This window comes from Hemiscyllium ocellatum, chromosome 16, assembly GCF_020745735.1.
Source record: "Hemiscyllium ocellatum isolate sHemOce1 chromosome 16, sHemOce1.pat.X.cur, whole genome shotgun sequence".
In the NCBI taxonomy this organism is placed as follows: Eukaryota; Metazoa; Chordata; class Chondrichthyes; order Orectolobiformes; family Hemiscylliidae; genus Hemiscyllium; species Hemiscyllium ocellatum.
In genome coordinates, this window is record NC_083416.1 from 19103175 (window position 1) to 19123685 (window position 20511).

Consider the following 20511-nt stretch of genomic DNA (forward strand, 5'->3'; position numbering starts at 1 on the left):
AATATTCCAGAAATTCAAAATTCCCCCCCTTGCACCACCTTTTCAGCCATGTATATCCTACTATTTCTATTCTGACAAGCACATGGCACTGGTAGTACCCCTGAGATCACTACCTTTGAGGTCCTACTTTGCAAATTTACTTCCTAACTCCTATAGTTGTCTTTAGGACATTTTTTAAACCCATTTCATTGGGACTGATGTGTACCACAATCACTGGTTGCTCATCCTCCCCCTCCAGGATTTAGCCAGTCAGACATCCTAACACCTGGAAGGCAACACCCTACCTTCGAATTTCTGAAATGCCTATATATTTCTTTTACAACTGAATCCCCGAGAGCTATTTAATTCCTGCAATTTCCTCTTCTCTCCCACCCATGTTGCAAATTAATTTGGTGATTACTGGTTACCCCTGAGAGGCCATTACCCCCAACAATATCCAAAGTAGATCTGTATTTCAAGGGAATGACCTCAGGAGATTCCTGCACTGCCTGCCTAGTTCTCTTATGCTGTCTGGTGGTCATCCAGTCCCTCCCTGCCTGTGAAGTCTTCTCAGGCAGTGTGACCACCTCTCAGTATGCACTATCTATGATATTCTCAGCTCCACAGTCTCCCCAGATGCCCTCTCCCGGCTCTGAAATCCAGGCTTCCAGGATCTGCAGCTGGAGACGATTCCTGCTGTCCAGGTTCCCACAGAGCAGGAGAAACAAACCATAGCTTTCAGCTCTCCTGCCATGACTTACCCCTTTAGATTAAACATTTAAAGGGCTCTTAACCATCAAATAAAACCATTCACTTTTAGAAATCTTCTTCCCTTGACCTCATTAAAACAGAACATAACCCTTATAAATTATAAACCACAAAACAGAAACAGTGCATCTTTTAAGAATAGCACAAATACTCACCACATCAACAGCTTCCACTTGCCCAATGTCACGTTTGAATCCCGTTGTCACTTCAGGAGCTCTGCTTCTGGACTGGGAGGAGGGAACACTGAGCTGCTCCCTTTGAAAGCTTCCCCTGTTCATTTGCTTCTCAGCAGATTCACTCTCTCTCCAACCTCAAATGCTCTGTACTTGAAGAGTTCCTTAAAATCACTTGTCCTCTTATGCTCCAAGTTCCCCAAGACCTTGGTTTACTATTAAAGAACAGAAGTACTCACCAGAGAAGAAGGAAGACTCACCAAAGAAGAAGATTCCCCACCCCTCTATTTTCACCAAACTCCTTTTCACTAAGCTCCAATTACACACTGAAATAACTGCCCAGAAGCCAGTATCCCATCACCTAGATACCATTTGTTTCCATGTGCACAGTATATGGGCTGTGACCAGTCAGCTCCAAGCCTGACTCTCTGACTCTCTTGTTTCTATCTGTCAGCCAGGGTTCTCTATCTGACCCAGACTAACAAAACCAATCAAGGATCTCATAATCAATTAGATCTACCTGGCTCTGGTTCCAATCACTACACACTTTAATGCAAACGAGCCAAGCAGCACCCCAGCACAGACAAGGTAGACTGAAGGAGAACTCTGTTTGTACTTCCTCATTCAACAATTTCTGAAAATTGATTAACCTGATTGCTTAATTATCTAGCTTCAGCTGAGTGCCTGTAAATTCATGTTTTGAAGTTGCAATGAAACTGCACCCAATCACAACAACATTGAGTTCATTGCTAAATTAAAGAACAGACTAGATTTTAGACTGAAATTCGCCCTTAACTTTAATTATTGCTTAAAATGTGAGGATGTGAGTAAAACATTTTTCATCCAGAAGGTAATGAGAATCTGGATCTCACTGTCTGTAAGGGTGGTGACAGAAACATTTCAGAAGTATTTAGATGTGCACTTGCGATGCCATTGCACACAAGGTTTTGGGCCAAGTGCTGGAAAATGGGATTAGAATGATTAGGTGTTTGTTTTTGACTGGAATGGACTTGATGGATGAAAGGCCTGTAATCTCTATGAGTCTATGATTGAGAGCAATCCGGTGATTGCTAGATTTGATTCCTGCTTTTGAACTTCCTCACTACGTCTGTGAGACCTCTCTTTTTCTCCCAATGTCATTGTTTCCCACATGGACTGGGACTTCAGATTGTTGCCCTTCTCTGTCACAAGACACTCCCCTGACTCAGCAGTATCCCAGTACCCTGGCACCAGTGAGAATACACTACCTGAGGGACCATGTCAGAGGTGCAGACTCACTCATCTATTCCTCTAACTGTTCAATCTTCTGCAATCACTATGATATTACTACATTGATGTTACAATTGTTTGCTGCTGACATACACATTTACTAACCCTCGATTTAAATTTAGTACCTTCTTACATTCATTAGAGAATGGACCAAGGGCTTCAGTGAAGTCAGAGAGACCGGAGAAGCTGGATTGTTCTCCTCAGCATGGAAAACATTGAGACACAATTTAGTCAGGGCTACAAAATTATGAAGAGTTTTGGCAGGATAATGAGCTAACACAGTTTCCACTAACACAAGAATGCAGATTTGAGAGCATTAGTAACATAGCCGAAGGGTTTTTTAAACACAGGGAATTCACATGGTGAGACTGGACTTAATAATGACATTTCAAGGAAGTGGGGTAAAATCATAAAGAGAAAGTGTCTTTGTGCTCTGAATTAGTGAGTTGGATACCATCCACAAGTCAACAGGGCACCAAAGACAGAATGGCCTCCCTTCAGGTTAGTATTATGTATATTCCTAGGATTTCCTCAGCAAATTCCTTGAGAGTCAGTGCCAGTTCAGGATATTTATCTGTCCTACACAGCTGTATTTTCTTTGTTAATTTTTTCTGGACTAATTGAAGTACAATAAGGTTGATCCCATTGTCTAGTTAAGACCATTCATCTTTGACCCTCACCAACCCTTCCAATTTCTATATTAGGATGGCGATCCTAATCCCGATTGTTTTACTGTTGTGGAGGGAGGATTGTTCAATTGGAGCTTTGTCCCAGACGGAGATTTCTTTAATGATGCCCTGAGGTCAGTAACAGTCCATCCCTCCCCCTGGTGCTGCTGCTGATTTGTGAGAAACTTGCAGAGTTTGATGGTGTTTCTGCGCAGGCAACAGGCCTCAGTAAATTCATGTATCATTTTCTTGTTTCAGATCATCTCCCATCCAAACAATCTGTTTGAGATCATCTCGAAAGAGCCTGTGAAAAGAGAAAGGAACCTACACAACAGAGTCCAGAGTGAGGAGGGAGTGATCAACAAGGGCAGAGTGATGAGAGAGTGAATAACAAGGCCAGAGTGAGGGTGTAGTGAATTACGAGGGTAGAGTGAGGATGGAGTGAATAACGAGGACAGAGTGAGGAGGGAGTGACTAACAAGGATAGAGTGAGGATGGAGTGAACATTGAGGGCAGAGTGAGGATGGAGTGAACATTGAGGGCAGAGTGAGGAGGGAGTGAATAACGAGGACAGTGCAGAGGGAGTGAATAACGAGGACAGAGTGCGGAGGGAGTGAATAACGAGGACAAAGTGAGGAGGGAGTGAATAACAAGGGCAGAGTGAGGAGGGAGTGAATAACAAAAGCAGAGTGAGGAGAGAGTGAATAACAAGGGCAGGTTGAGAAGAGAGTGACTAATGAGGAGAGAGTGATAGGAGGGAATCAGAGGGTCGAATGAGAAGAGGCTGTACAACAGAGACAATACGAGGAGGGACTGAACCAGGAATAGAGTGAGAAGAGTATGCATAATGGAAACAGTGTGAGGAGAGTGTGAATAAGAGAAGAGTGAAGAGAAGTGAGTAACGAGGGCAGCGTGAAAGGAGAGTGGAGCCAATTGGGGACAGTACAAGCTGAGAGGAAACAAAGAGAAACATTGAGGGGTTAGTGAGAGTAACCAGAAAGAGAGTGAATAGTGAGTAAGAGTGAGGGTGTATTAAAATAAGTGGGAATATGATTGAGGGGGAATGAGAGTAAATAAGAGTGAAGGGGGAAATGAGGGTTAGCTGGTGGGTAGTGAAAAGGAGAGATTGAGTTGGAGTTCAATGGTAGGGTGTGGGGCTGGCAGTGAATCTGACAATCCATCTGAGTACAAGTTCATGTAGTTATCTCTTTGTCTGTTAATCTGTCACTCTCTATCCATATTATTTATTGTCTCATTCTCACTGTCTATCTTTCACATGCTGTCATTCAGTATCAGTGTTGCTTACTCTGTGATTCTGAATCACTCCACCTATCTATCACCTCTGTCACTCTTTTGTTACTCTGTCACTGTCTCTCATTTTTTGACTTGCCAATTGTTTTCATTCTGTTCAAATCATATCCTGGTCTCACAATCAACCAAATGTTCAATTTGACATTCACTTTCCTCTCTCATTTGGTCACTTAAACCCTTTATTCTTAGTCAACATCATTCTCTCAATCTCAGAAACTGCCTCACTCCGAGTGATTCACTGTCACTCTCTCACTGACACTGTCTCATTCTCCATGAAAGATGCTGATTATGACAATGGTCCTCGAGCTGCTGATGCAAGTGTGCTGCTCATGGCCTTCCAGTCAATTGTTGGCGACGACTATAAAGGTAACTATTACTGCCTCACATTAACATCCCATAACACTCATGAAATGTTTGGCAGGTATTGGAAATAGTCAAGTGTGTGGTGCTGGAAAAGAACGGCAGGCCAGGCAGCATCTGTGGAGCAGGAGAATCGACGTTTCGGACAAAAGCCCTTCATCAGGAATGAGGCCTCATTCCTGATGAAGAGCTTTCACCCGAAACACGATTCTCCTACTCCTTGGATGCTGCCTGACCTGTTGTGCTTTTCCACCACCACGCTCTCGATTCTAATCTCCAACATCTGCAGTCCTCACTTTTGTCTAGGTATTGGGTATAGGCAGGTGAGATACAGCTGACACTACTCTTTTAAAATGTAAGTAAAGCATCCCCTACATTGTCCCCATCAAATACTCCCAGCACAGGAATAGCACGGGGTTAAGTGCAGAGTACTTATCAGCCATGTTTGAACTGTGGAGCAGACTCAATGGGCTGATGGCCTAATTTCTGCTGCTATTGTCTTATGATCTAACGCTCCCTCTCAAATGCCCCTATCAAACACTCCCACGACAGTGAGAGCGTGAGGCAAGTACAAAGTGCTAAATTCTGACTTTCCTGATGTTTTGGTCTCATTCCAAAATATCAGACCAAACCCCTGCTCCAACTCCAAATGGAATGAATCAATACTTCACATAATTTTGGGAGTGTGTTGGAATACTCCCCACTTGCCTGGATGGGTGAAGGTCCAACCATACTCAAGAAGCTTCTTGAGTATTGTTGGACCTTCACCCATCCAGGCAAGTGGGGAGTATTCCAACACAGTCCCAAAATTATGTGAAGTATTGATTCATTCCGTTTGGAGTTGGAGCAGGGGTTTGGTCTGATATTTCGGAACAAGACCAAAGCGTGATTGTTACTACATTAAGATTCACTCCCTCCATCCTGATGCTGTGTAGCAACAGTCTGTGTTCTATCTACAATAGTCATCGAGGTCTACAGCATGCAAACAGGCCATTCAGCCCAACCTCTGCATGCTGCCCAGTTTTCACAATTTAAACTAGTCCCATTTGCCTGTTTGGTCCATATCTCTCCATATCTATCCCATCCATGTATCTGTCTAAACGTTTCTCAAATTACAAAATTGTACTCACTTCCACCAATACCTCTGGGAACCTGTACCAGACACTCACTACTCTCTCAATGAAACATTTGCCCCTTTGGACCCTTTATGCATCTCTCCACTCTCACCTTAAACCTAATGCCCTCTAGTGTTAGACTTCCCTAACATGGGGAAAAGCTGTTGACTATCCACCTTATGTATGGCTCTCACGATTTTATATCCCACTGGCCCACTTGATCAAGATCTTGCTGCATTCCCAGATAAACTTCTTCACTATGCACTATACCACCAATCTCGGTGTCCTTCGCAAACTGACTGTGCGGAGTTTGCACGTTCTCCCCGTGTCTGCGTGGGTTTCCTCCGGGTGCTCCAGTTTCCTCCCACAGTCACAAAGATGTGCGGGTCAGGTGAATTGGCCAAGCTAAATTGCCCGTAGTGTTAGGTAAGGGGTAAATGTAGGGGTATGGGTGGGTTGCGCTTCGGCGGGTCGGTGTGGACTTGTTGGGCCGAAGGGCCTGTTTCCACACTGTAAGTCTAATCTAATCTAATCTTACTAACCATAACGCCTAATTTCTCATCAAAATCATTTATGTAAATGATGAGTAACAATGGACTCAGCACCAATTCCTGTGGCACACTGCTGGTCACAGGCCTCCGTTCTGAAATACAACTCTGTACCATCCCCTCCGTCTTCTACCATCAAGCCAATTTTGTATCCAAGGTTAGCTCTCCCTGGATCCAGTGAGGTTTAACATTACTCAACAACCTACCATGCGGTACCTTGTTAAAGGCCTTGCTAAAGTCAATGTAGATAATGTCTACTGCACTACCTTCAACTACTTTCTTTCAAAAACCTCAATCAAAAAACCTCTTTCAAAAACCATGCTGACTATCACAATTGAGTCCTTGCCTCTCTAAATGCCTGTAGATCCTGTCTCTCAGAATCCCCTGTAACAACTTACCCAACACAGACATTAGGCTCATTGGTTTGGAGTTCCCAGGCAATTCCCTGCAGCACTTTGTTAGGAAGGAAGGTGTGTTGGGCATTTTGAAAAACTTAGGGATAGACAAGTCCCCCGGGCTTGACGGGATATATCCTAGGATTATGTGGGAAGCAAGAGAGGAAATTACAAAACCATTGGCAATGATCTTTTCGTCTTCACTGTCAATGGGAGTGGTGCCAGGGGACTGGAGAGTGGCGAATGTTGTGCCCCTGTTCAAAAAAGGGAATAGGGATAACCCCGGGAATTACAGGCCAGTTAGTGTTACTTCGGTGGTAGGCAAAGTAATGGAAAGGGTACTGAGGGATACGATTTATGAGTTTCTGGAATGACACTGCTTGATTAGGGACAGCCAGCACGGATTTGTGAGAATAGGTCTTGCCTTACAAGTCTTAATGAATTCTTTGAGGAGGTGACCAAGCATGTGGATGAGGGTAGAGCAGTGGATGTAGTGTACATGGATTTTAGTAAGGCATTTGATAAGGTTCCCCATGGCAGGCTTATGTGGAAAGTCAGGAGACATGGGATAGTGGGAAGTTTGGCCAGTTGGATAGAGAATTGGCTAAACCGTTGAAGTCAGAGAGTGGTGGTAGATGGTAAATATTCAGCCTGGAGCCCAGTTACAAATGGAGTTCTGCAGGGATCAGTTCTGGGTCCTCTGCTGTTTGTAATTTTAATTAATGACTTGGAAGAGGGAGTCGAAGGGTGGGTCAGTAAATTTGCAGATGATACAAAGATTGGTGGAGTTGTGGATAGTGAGGAGGGCTGTTGTCAGCTGCAAAGGGACTTAGATATGATGCAGAGCTGGGTTGAGGAGTGGCAGATGGCTTTCAACCCTGTCGAGTGTGAGATTATCCATTTTGGAAGGACAAATAAGAATGCGGAATACAGGGTTAACGGTAGGGTTCTTAGTAAGGTGGAGGAGCAGAGGGATCTTGGGGTCTATGTTCATAGATCTTTGAAAGTTGCCACTCAGGTGAATAGAGCTTGTAAGAAGGTCTATGGTGTATTAGCGTTCATTAGCAGAGGGATTGAATTCAAGAGTCGTGAGATGATGTTGCAGCTGTAAAGGACCTTGGTAAGGCCACATTTGGAGTACTGTGTGCAGTTCTGGCCGCTTCATTTTAGGAAAGATGTGGAAGCTTTGGAGAGGGTGCAGAGGAGATTTACCAGGATGTTGCCTGGAATGGAGAATAGGTCGTACGAGGATAGGTTGAGAGTGCTAGGCCTTTTCTCATTGGAATGGCGAAGGCTGAGGAGTGACTTGATAGAGGTTTATAAGATGATCAGGCGAATAGATAGAGTAGACAGTCAGAGACTGTCCGGGTACAACAGAGTGTTACAAGGGGACATAAATTTAAGGTGAAGGGTGGAAGGTATAGGGGGAATGTCAGGGGTTCTTTACCCAGAGAGTGGTGGGGGCATGGAGTGCGCTGCCCATGGGAGTGGCAGAGTCAGAATCATTGGTGACCTTTAAGATGCAATTGGATAGGTACATGGATAGGTGCTTAAGCTAGGACAAATGTTCGGCTGTATTGTTCTATGTTCTATGTTCTTTCTTATATAATGGCAGGACATTATCCTCCCTCCAATCTTCGAGCAATTCACCTCTGGCTGTTGATGATGCAAATATCTCTAATCGGCGCTACGCAATCTCCTCCTTAGCCTTCCACAAAGTCCTGGAGAACACTTCATCAGGTCCCAGGGATTTATCTACCTTTTTGCATTTTAAGACTTCTAGCACCTCCTCTTCTGTAATGTAGACACTCTTCAAGAGTGTCACTATTTATTTCCCCTAGTTCCCTCGCATCCATACGTTTCTCAATGGTAAATACTGACGTGAAGTATCACTTAGGATCGCACCCACCTCTTATAGCTCTGCATGTAGATGACCATGTTGTTCTTTATGAGGTTCTATTCTCTCCCTCCTCTTTTGCCCTTCATGTACTTGTAGAATCTCTTTGGATTTTCCTTTACCTTATCTGCCAAAGTCATCTTGAGTCTCCTTTTAGCCCTCCTGATTTCGCTCTTATGTGTATTCCAACACCCTCTATACTCCTCATGGAGTTCACTCAATCCCAGCTACCTATACATGTCACATGCCTCCTTCTTTTTCAAGACCAGGGCCTCAATATCTCTGGTCATCCAGGGTTCCCCATTCCTGCCAGTCTTACCCTTCACTCTAAACAGCCCTGACCCTCATTTACTCACTCCTGAAGCCTCCCACTTATCAGATGTCCCTATGCCTCCCATAATCAACTGTAGAAAGTTCCTGTCTAAGGCCATCAAAACTGGTCTTGCCCCAATTTAGAACTTTAACTTGTGGACCTTCACCTATCCTTTTCCATAGCTATTTTAAAACTAGTGGAATTATGGTCACTGGTGCCAAAGTGCTGCCCCACTAACATGTCCGTTACTTACCCTACCTTATTTCTCATGAGTGGGGTCAGGGTTTGCCCCTTCTCTAGTAGGCCATCAACACACTGCATGAGAAATTCATCCTGAACACACTGAACAACTCTCTCTCCATACAAACTCTTAACACTATGGCAATTCCAGCCAATGTTAAGAAAGTTAAAATCCTCTACGATTACAATCCAATTATTCTTGCAGATGTCTCTGTTTCCTCACATGTTGGTTTCTCAATTTCTGGTTGACTATCAAAGTGATTTTCCTCTTTTTATTCCTCGCTTGTACCCATCTGGACAAACCCCTAAGATTGTCTTTTCTCAGTACTGCTGTGATGTTCTCCCCATTCGAAAGGCAACTCCCCCATCTCTCTTGCTTCCCCTTCTATCCTTCCTAGATATACCTTGAAACACTGAGCTGCCAGTCCTGTGCCTCTCTCAGCTAAGTTTCTGTAACAGCTATAATATCCCAGTCCCATGTACCCATCCATGACACTGGTTTATTTGCCTTTTGCATTCAAATAAATGCAGTTTAACCCAGACTCCCCTTGCTTCTGGCCATGCTCTGGCCTGACCTGCCTAGTACTAGGATTTCCAACACTGAATTTACTATTTTTTCTTGCCCTCATTAATGTCTGGACTGTGCTCAGCCTTCTCTTTCATCTCCTGAGTACTTTGGATCCCACCCCCCCACTCCCCCCGCCAGAGTGGCTCTAGCAAATCTCCCCACCAGGATATTCATCCCCTTCCAGTTCAAATGCAACCTGTCCTTCTTGTACAGATAATCTCTGCCCCAGAAGAGATCCCAATGATCCAAGAATCTGAACCCTTGCTTCCTGCAACAGCTTCAATCCATTTATTCATCCACCAACTCCTCCTATTCCTTCTCTCATAAAGATGTGGCACCAGAAGCAGTCCAGAAATTACTACCCTTGAGGTCCTTCTGCCTCTTCAGGATCTCATCCTTTTCCTACCTATGTCATTGGTACCACTGTGTACAATGACCTGTTTCCTTCCATTTAAGAATTTCATGGAACCACTCAGCGATGTCCCCAACACTATCCTGAAGTGTCGAGTGTGGCCACAGAAATTCCTGTCTGTGTCCCTAACTAACGAGTTCCCTACTACTAATGCTTGCTTGGACTTTGCCTGACCCTGGTCTACAGCAGACCCAATTGTGATGCCACGGACCTGGCTGATGCTATTGTACTGCCCCCAACAGTATCCAAAATGGTATACCTGTTAGAGGGGGAAATAACCACAGGAGACTCCTGGACTACCTGCCTGCCTCTCCTGGTGGTCACTGATGCATTTGTCTGAACCTAAGTGACCACATCACTTCACTCAGTGTATATCATACTCTCTACTCCCTACATGCTCCTGGGTCTATCCAAATGCCTCTCCAACTGAACCAAGCACAGTCATCAGGGACACTAGACTGCTCCCTGATCACCCACATCTGACAAGAGGAACATCCCACTGCCCTCACTGCCAGCTCTTGACCCTTCATAGTAAGACAAAGAACAGAATCTTACTTTACCCTTCCTTCCTTGCTGATCTTGGTATTCACAAGATGCACTGTGCAAATTCACTAAGGCTCCTTCAAAGCACCTGCCAAACCCACAACCACTTCCATCGGGAAGGACAAGGGCAGCAGATACATGGGAACACCACCACCTGCAAGTTCCCCTCCAAGACACACACTTGGAAATGTGTCGCCATTCCATCACTGTTGCTGGGTCAAAATCCCAGAAATTTCTCCCCAACAACTTTTGGGTGTACCTCTCCAAAAGTGACAAAGTAGTAATTAGATGATAGAGGCCTTTCAGAGAGGAAATTCATTTCTATCAGCAGGGGAAAGAAGGGCTTCCAAAAGCAACATATTCCAACAAAAATGAATAAATTTTGCCAATTGTACTGTTGATAATGCAGTGGTGTACCCAGGTGAGCATGTTCAGGGGCATTTGAAAAGGAAGTGGTGCAAAGCGAAAATAAGGTAAACTTGTCAGAAGAGTGAAGCCTTCCTCTTCAGTTTTCTTCCCCTTCCTCTCCCTGGATATTCTGAGTGAATGAGACAGGAGTTGCCATGACTGGTGAGGTTTGCAGATAGTTGCATTGCAGGAATGATGGGATTGTCAGGGAAAATTTGGACACCTTGAGGTATGAAGATCTAAGATCCAATCTTTCAGACTGTCAGTCAGAGTCTGATGAAGAGGATCATTGTGAAGGTGTATAGATACTGGGTGAAGACTTGGAGAAAGTGCATAACTTCAATGACTTAGCTGCAATGGCGGCAGAGAGGCAAGTGAGGGAATGTAACAAGGGATCAGCTATGGTTGGAGAGATCTGAGGAAGTACAGTGCTGTTTGAAAATTAATGATGAGAGGAAGAATCTTCACAGTGTCGAGAGTGACCTTGTGCAGAAACCTGGGCAACATTGAAAAGAGAGAAGTAGCGACTCAATCAAGATGAGATATAGACACTGAGAAGGATGTCTCCAGTGAGGAGAAAGGACAAAATCAGGAACCTCCACATCAGTGAGTACACAATTTTGAGGAGATTGAGATGGTCATTGAAATCTCTTGCACAGAGAATGTGAGACAGAGAGAGAAAGAGAGGGGAGATGGTGTGGTGAGAAAGTGATGGAAATGGAATCACCAGGAAGCAGGAAACGAGGAGATGCTACGATCAGTTGGAAAGATGCAGGAGAGATAAACAGTGGGTTCAGAGAAGAAATAGGGAATTGACAGGTAGAGATGGAGAAGGGTACAGACTAGCATTGCGGTGACTCCAAGTCAAGTGGGAGAAAGAAGAAAATATGGGCAGAGATCATTTGTTAGTAAAGGTTATGTTATAAAGAAAGAGGCAACAACTCTGCAGTCAGAACAAATTTGGGACAATTATACATTGTCTACTGTTTCATTCCTTTTGGAAGCAGTGAATTCCACATCATTTCCATTCACTGTGTAAACAGTAATTCCTCATACCCTGGGAGATAGTGAGGACTACAGGTACTACAGGGTCAGAGTCAATGATGTGTCGTGCTGGAAAAAGCATAGCAGGTCAGGCAGCATCCAAGGAGCAGGAAAGAAAACGTTTCAGTCCCGATGAAGGGTCCTGCTTCTCGGTGCAGCCTGACCTGCTCTGCTGATTCCTCATTTCCTGTCCTTTACCACGTACCCATAATATTTTATCTGCATCCTTTAGCTCTTACACAATCAGCTAATTCACTCTGCCTATCTGATTGAAACCCGTCATCCCCATGTATCTAATTCTCCCCAGCGGCCTTCAGCACAATCCCAGCTTCTCCCTGGGATCACCCTGGAGCTCATCTCCCTCCTTCTTGGATCCATTCTGTCTCTTCCCTCTGCACTGTCTCCAAGACCCTCCCATTCTCCTTGCTGTATGAAGTATGGTCACCACAAGATAACATGATCTAGATGGGGAATGTCAAACAAGGATTGTGCAGGAAACAGTGCCTGAACAGTATATGTGTTTGTGTGTGTCTTTCTGTGCTATTGCAGATGGGAACAGTTCCAATACACTGGAGAGCTGTGGGGATGGCAGCCGCTGCCTCAGGCTGAAGGGGCAGATGCGATTCATGTCAGAGTGGGAATCGATCATCTTCCTGGGCACTCCAGTGTAAGAAGCGGAGCGATAAAGGGGAGCTGCTGATGGGGCTAGTCACCAAAAGGAAAGCGTGGCTGCGACCAGGTGGAGGGGTAGGGGAAGAGGTGACCAGGGATTGAGGGACTGAGCAAGTGATGGCGGGGCAGCAAGCTGATGAAGGCAACATTAAGGGAGTGACAAGGGATGGGGATTTGATGATGGGTGAGCATGGAGGGGGTGATGGGAGGCAGAGTGCGGGAGGTCAGGGGAATGAGCCAGAGGTTGGAGCATGGTGAGTGGGGTCAGGGGGCGATGAGCAGGGATCAGGGGTCGGTGAACAGGGTCAGGGACAGTGAGCAGGGTTAAGGAGGCAGTGAGCAGGGGTCAGGAGGTGAGCAGGGTCAGGGACAATGAGCAGGGGTCAGGGGGCAGTGTGCAGGGACAGAGAGCAGGGCTCAGGGACAGTGAGCAAGGGTCAGGGACAGAGAGCAGGGGTCAGGGGACAGTGAGCAGGGGTCAGGGGGCAATGAGCAGGGACAGAGAGCAGGGCTCAGGGACAGTGAGCAGGGGTCAGGAACAGTGAGCAGGGGGCAGTGAGCAGGGATCATGGGACAGAGGGCAGGGATCAGGGACATAGGGCAGGGGTCAGGGACATAGGGCAGGGGTCAGGGCAGAGAGCAGGGATCAGGGACAGAGAGCAGGGTCAGGGACAGAGGGCAGGGATCAGAGACATAGAGCAGGGATCCAGGGCAGATAGCAAGATTTTGGATTGGTGGTGCTGGAAGAGCACAGCAGTTCAGGCAGCAACCGAGGAGCATCAAAATCGACATTTTGGGTAAAAGCCCTTCATCAGAGACGGAGGGCAGGGTTCAGAGACAGAGGGCAGAGATCAGGGACAGTGACCAGGGGTCAGGGACAGACAGCAGAGATCAGGGACAGGTTATAGGGGTCAGGGGCAGTAAGCAGGGGTCAGGGACAGAGAGCAGCGGTCATGGACAGTGAGCAAGGGTCAGGAACAGAGGGCAGGGATCCGGGACAGAGGGCAGGGATCCGGGACAGAGGGCAGGGATCCGGGACAGAGAGCAGGGATCAGGGACAGAGAGCAGGGATCAGGGACAGAGGGCAGGGGTCAGGGACAGAGAGCAGGGATCAGGGACAGAGGGCAGGGTCAGGGATAGAGGGCAGGGATCAGAGAGGGAAAGCAAGGATCAGGGACAGACTGCAGGGGTCAGGGGCAGGGATCAGGGACGGAGTGCAGGGGTCAGGGTCACTGACCAGGAGTCAGGGACAGAGAACAGGGATCAGGGACAGAGAGCAGGGTCAGGGACAGAGGGCAGGGATCAGAGACAGAGAGCAGGGGTCAGGGACAGAGGGCAGGGGTCAGGGACAGAGAGCAGGGGTCAGGGACAGAGGGCAGGGGTCAGGGACAGTGACAAGGGGTCAGGGACAGAGAGCAGGGATCAGGGACAGAGGGCTGGAATCAGAGACAGCAGGGATCAGGGACAGTGACAAGGGGTCAGGGACAGAGAGCAGGGGTCAGGGACAGAGGGCAGGGGTCAGGGACAGAGAGCAGGGTCAGGGACAGATGGCAGTAATCAGAGACATGGAGGAAGGATCAGGGACAGGGACCAGGGGTCAGGAACAGTGAGCAGGGGCCAGGGACAGTTAGCAGGCGGCAGTGAACATGGGTCTGGGACAGAGGGCCGGGGTCTGGGACAGAGAGCAGGGATCAGGGACAGTGACCAGGGGTCAGAGGGCAGTGAGCAGGGCTCAGGGACAGAGGGCAGGGGTCAGAGACAGTGAGCAAGGATCAGGGACAGTGACCAGGGACAAAGACAGAGAGCATGGGTCAGGGACAGTGAGTAGAGGTAAGGGGGCAGTGAGCAGGGGTCAGGGACAGTGAGCACGAAGCTGGGACAGAGGTCAGGGATCAGCGACAGAGGGCATAGGTCAACGACAGAGAGTAGGGGTCTGGGACAGAGAACAGGCATCAGGAACAGAGGGCAGGGTTCAGGGACAGAGTGCAGGGGTCAGGAACAGTAAGCAAGGGTCAGATACAGAGAACAGGGGTCAGGGACAGTGAGCACAGATCAGGGACAGAGGGCGGGGTTCCGGAACAAAGGGCAGGGGTCAGAGACAGTGAGCAGGGGTCAGGAACAGTGAGCAGGGTCAGGGACAGAGAGCAGGGGTCAGGGACAGTAAGCAGGGGACAGTGAGCAGGGGTCAGGGACAGAGAGCAGGGGTCAGGAACAGTGAGCAGGGATCAGGAACAGGAGGCAGGGGTCAGAGACAGAGAGCAGGGATCAGGGACAGTGACCGGGGTCAGGGACAGTGTGCAGGGGTCACGGGGCAGCGAGCAGGGCTCAGGGATAGAGAGCAGGGGTCAGGAACAGTGAGCAAGGTCAGGGACAGAGAGCAGGGATCAGGGACAGTGAGAAATGGACAGTGAGCAGGGGTCAGGGACAGTGAGCAACGGTTAGGGACAGAGAGCAAGGGTCAGGAACAGTGAGCAGGGGTCAAGGACAATGAGCAGCGGTTAGGGACAGAGAGCAGGGGTCAGGAACAGTGATCTCCAACATCTGCAGTGCTCACTTTCTCACAGTAAGCAGGGGTCAGGGTCAGGGACAGAGAGCAGGGGTCAGGGACGTGAGCAAGGGTCAGGGGGCAGTGAGTAGGGATCGGGACAGAGAGCAGGGGTCAGAGACAGTGAGCAGGGGTCAGGGACAGAGAGCAGGGATCAGGAACAGAGTGCAAGGGTCAGGGACAGTAAGCAGGGGTCAGGGACAGTGAGCAGGGGTCAGGGACAGAGAACAGGGGTCAGGGACAGTGGGCAGGGGTCAGGGACAGAGAGCAGGGATCAGGTAGAGAGGGCAGGGATCAGGGACAGTGACCAGGGTTCAGGGATAGAGAGCAGGGATCAGGGACAGTGTGCAGGGGTCAGGGTCAGTGACCAGGGATCAGGAATAGAGGGCAGGGGTCAGAGACAGTGAGTTGGGGTCAGGGACTGTGAGCAGGCTCAGGGACAGTGAGCAGGGGGCAGTGAGCAGGGATCATGAACAGTGAGCAAGGGGCAGTGAGCATAGGTCAGGGACAGTGAGCAGGGGTCAGGATCAGAGGGCAGGAATCAAGGACAGTGTGCAGGGGTCAGGGTCAGTGACCAGTGATCAGGAACAGAGGGCAGGGGTCAGGGACAGTGACCGGGGTCAGGGATAGAGAGCTGGGGTCAGGGATAGAGAGCAGGGGTCAGGAACAGTGAACAGGGGACACTGAGCATGGGTCAGGGACAGTGAGCAGGAGTCAGGGACAGTTAGCAGGGGACAGTGAGCATGGGTCAGGGAGAGTGAGCAGGGGTCAGGGACAGAGGGCAGGGGTCAGGGACAGAGAGCAGGAGTCAGGAACAGTGATCTCCAGCAACTGCAGTCCTCACTTTCTCACAGTATACAGGTGTCAGGGACGGAGAGCAGGGGTCAGGGGCAGTGAGCAGGGTCAGGGATAGAGAGCAGGGGTCAGGGACAGTGAGCAGGGGTCAGGGACAGTGAGCAGGCTCAGAGACAGTGAGCGGGGATCACGGGGCAGTGAGCAGGGACAAGGACAGAGGGCAGGGGTCAGGTACAGTGAGCACAGATCAGGGACAGAGAACAGGGGTCAGGGACAGAGAGCAGGGATCAGGTAGAGAGGGCAGGGATCAGAGACAGTGACCAGGGTTCAGGGATAGAGAGCAGAGATCAGGGACAGAAAGCAGGGATCAGTGACAGTGACCGAGGTCATGGACGGAGAGCAGGGATCAGGAAGAGAGTGCAGGCGTCAGGGACAGTGTGCAGGGGTCTGGGATACTAAGCAGGGGTCAGGGACAGTGAGCAGGGACAGGGACCGAGAGCATGGATCAGGGACAGTGAACAGGGGTCAGGGACAGTGAGCAGGGACAGGGACAGAGAACAGGGGTATGGGACAGTGAGCACAGATCAGGGCCAGAGGGCATGGGTTAGGGACAGAGAGCAGAGATCAAGGACAGTGTGCAGGAGTCCTGGACACTAAGCTGGGATCAGGGACCGTGACCAGGGTTCAGGGGCAGAGAGCAGGGATCAGGGACAGTGACCAGGAGTCATGGACAGTGAGCAAGGGTCAGGGGGCAGTGAGCAGGGACAGGGACAGAGAACAGGGGTATGGGACAGTGAGCACAGATCAGGGCCAGAGGGCATGGGTTAGGGACAGAGAGCAGAGATCAAGGACAGTGTGCAGGAGTCCTGGACACTAAGCTGGGATCAGGGACCGTGACCAGGGTTCAGGGATAGAGAGCAGGGATCAGGGACAGTGTGCAGGGGTCAGGGTCAGTGACCAGGGATCAGGAATAGAGGGCAGGGGTCAGAGACAGTGAGTTGGGGTCAGGGACAGTGAGCAGGGATCATGAACAGTGAGCAAGGGGCAGTGAGCATAGGTCAGGGACAGTGAGCAGGGGTCAGGATCAGAGGGCAGGAATCAGGGACAGTGTGCAGGGGTCAGGGTCAGTGACCAGTGATCAGGAACAGAGGGCAGGGGTCAGGGACAGTGACCGGGGTCAGGGATAGAGAGCTGGGGTCAGGGACAGAGAGCAGGAGTCAGGAACAGTGATCTCCAGCAACTGCAGTCCTCACTTTCTCACAGTATACAGGTGTCAGGGACGGAGAGCAGGGGTCAGGGGCAGTGAGCAGGGTCAGGGATAGAGAGCAGGGGTCAGGGACAGTGAGCAGGGGTCAGGGACAGTGAGCAGGCTCAGAGACAGTGAGTGGGGGTCACGGGGCAGTGAGCAGGGACAAGGACAGAGGGCAGGGGTCAGGTACAGTGAGCACAGGTCAGGGACAGAGAGCAGGGATCAGGGACAGTGACCAGGGTTCAGGGATAGAGAGCAGGGATCAGGGATAGAGAGCAGGGATCAGGGACAGAGAGCAGGGATCAGAGACAGTGACCGAGGTCATGGACAGAGAGCAGGGATCAGGGACAGTGTGGAGGGGTCCAGGACACTAAGCTGGGATCAGAGACAGTGAGCAGGGACAAGAACAGTGACCAGGGATCAGGGACAGTGACCAGGGATCAGGGACAGTGAGCAGGGATCAGGGACAGTAAGCAGGGGTCAGGGGCAGAGAGCAGGGATCAGGGACTGTGATCAGGGGTCATGGACAGAGAGCAGGAATCAGGGACAGAGTGTAGGAGTCAGGGAAAGTGTGCAGGGGTCCAGGACACTAAGCTGGGATCAGGGACAGTGAGCTGGAATCAGGGACAGAGAGTAGGGGTCAGGGACAATGAGCAGGGTCAGGGACAGAGAGCAGGGCTCAGGGTCAGTGAGCAGGGTCAGGGACAGTGATCAGGGGGCAGTGAGCAGGGGTCAGAAACATTGAGCAGTGTCAGGAACGGTGAGCAGGGGGCAGTTAGCATGGGTCAGGGACAGAGGGCAGGGGTCAGGGACAGAGGGCAGGGGTCAGAAATAGAGAGTAGGGTCAAGGACAGAGGGCAGGGATCAGAGACAGTGAGCAGGGATCAGGGTCAGTGCCCAGGGGTCAGGGACAGAGAGCAGGTGTCTGAGACAGTGAGCAGGGATCAGGGACAGTGACCAGGGATCAGGGACAGTAAGCAGGGATCAGGGACAGTGAGCATGGGTCAGGGAGAGTGAGCAGGGGTCAGGGACAGAGGGCAGGGGTCAGGGACAGAGAGCAGGAGTCAGGAACAGTGATCTCCAGCAACTGCAGTCCTCACTTTCTCACAGTATACAGGTGTCAGGGACGGAGAGCAGGGGTCGGGGCAGTGAGCAGGGTCAGGGATAGAGAGCAGGGGTCAGGGACAGTGAGCAGGGGTCAGGGACAGTGAGCAGGCTCAGAGACAGTGAGCGGGGGTCACGGGGCAGTGAGCAGGGACAAGGACAGAGGGCAGGGGTCAGGTACAGTGAGCACAGATCAGGGACAGAGAGCAGGGGTCAGGGACAGAGAACAGGGGTCAGGGACAGAGAGCAGGGATCAGGTAGAGAGGGTAGGGATCAGGGACAGTGACCAGGGTTCAGGGATAGAGAGCTGGGATCAGGGACAGAGAGCAGGGATCAGAGACAGTGACCGAGGTCATGGACAGAGAGCAGGGATCAGGGACAGTGTGCAGGGGTCTGGGATACTAAGCAGGGGTCAGGGACAGTGAGCAGGGACAGGGACCGAGAGCATGGATCAGGGACAGTGACCAGGGGTCAGGGACAGTGAGCGGGGATCAGGGACAGTAAGCAGGGATATGGGGCAGAGAGCAGGGATCAGGGACAGTGACCAGGAGCCATGGACAGAGAGCAGGGACAGAGAGCAGGGATCAGGGACAGTGAGCAAGGGTCAGGGGGCAGTGAGCAGTGATCAGGGACAGTGTGCAGGGGTCCTGGACACTAAGCTGGGATCAGGGACCATGAGCAGGGACAAGGACAGTGACCAGGGATCAGGGACAGTAACCAGGGATCAGGGACAGTGACCAGGGATCAGGGACAGTAGGCTGTGGTCTGGGGCAGAGAGCAGGGATCAGGGACTGTGACCAGGGGTCATGGACAGAGAGCAGGAATCAGGGACAGAGTGCAGGGGTCAGGGACACTAAGCAGGGGTCAGGGACAGTGAGCTGGGATCAGGGACAGAGAGTAGGGATCAGGGAAAGTGAGCAGGTTCAGGGACAGAGAGCAGGGGTCAGGGACCGTGAGCAGGGTCAGGGACAGTGATCAGAGGGCAGTGAGCAGGGGTCAGAAACAGTGAGCAGCAGTCAGGAACGGTGAGCAGGGGGCAGTGAGCATGGGTCAGGGACAGAGGGTAGGGGTCAGGGACAGAGGGCAGGGGTCAGGAACAGACAGGAGGGTCAAGGACAGTGCCCAGGGGTCAAGGACAGAGAGCAGGGGTCAGGGACAGTGAGCACAGATTAGGGACAGAGAGCAGGGATCAGGGACAGAGAGCAGGGGTCTGGGACAGTGAGCAGGGATCCGGGATAGTGAGTAGGGGTCAGGGACAGTGAGCAGGGTCAGGGACAGTGATCAGGGGGCAGGGACAGTGAGCAGGGATCAGGGACAGTGAGTAGGGGTCAGGGGCAGCGAGCAGGGTCAGGGACAGTGATCAGGGGGCAGTGAGCAGGCTCAGGGACAGTGAGCAGGGGGCAGTAAGCTGGGGTCAGAAACAGTGAGCAGCGGTCAGGAACAGTGAGCTGGGGGCAGTGAGCATGGGTCAGGGACAGTGGGCAGGGATCAGGGACAGTGCCCAAGGGTCATGGACAGAGAGCAGGGTTCAGGGACAGAGTGCACGGGTCAGGGACGGTGAGCACAGATAAGGGACAGAAGCAGGGGTCAGGGATAGTTTACATGGATCAGGGACAGAGGGCAGGTGTCAGGAACAGAAAGCAGGGGTCTGGGACAGAGAGCAGGGTTCAGGGACAGGGTTCAGGGACAGTGAAGTAGGGGTCAGGGACAGTGAAGAGGAACAGGGACAGAGAGCAGGGATCAGGAACAGAGGGCAGTGGTCAGGGACAGTGGCCAGGGGTTAGGGACTGAGTGCTGGGGTCAGGGACAGTGAGCAGGGGTCAGGGACAGTGAGCAAGGGTCAGGGGGCAGTGCGCAGGGACAGAAAACAGGGTTCTGGGACAGTGAGCACGGATCAGGGGCAGAGGTCAGGTGTCAGGGACAGAGAGCAGGGATCAGAGACAGTGACCAGGGGTCATGGACAGAGAGCAGGAATCAGGGACAGAGTGCAGGGGTCAGGAACAGTAAGCTGGGGTCAGGGACAGTGAGCAGGGACAGGGACAGAATGCAGGGGTCAGGAACAGTGTGCAGGAGTCCGGGATACTAAGCAGGGGTCAGGGACAGTGAGCAGGGACAGGGACAGACAGCATGGATCA

General features: G+C 50.5%; 1 protein-coding gene across 1 annotated transcript in view; it reads left to right on the plus strand.

Moving 5' to 3' along the window:
- LOC132823549 (soluble guanylate cyclase 88E-like) overlaps positions 1-20511 on the plus strand; it is a 187781-nt gene that overhangs the window by 83878 nt on the left and 83392 nt on the right. Inside the window, exons 7-9 of the mRNA XM_060837493.1 lie at positions 3116-3193; positions 11651-11667; positions 12571-12678. Coding sequence (XP_060693476.1) covers positions 3116-3193; positions 11651-11667; positions 12571-12678 — 203 coding nt within the window. The remainder of the gene's footprint in view (positions 1-3115; positions 3194-11650; positions 11668-12570; positions 12679-20511) is intronic.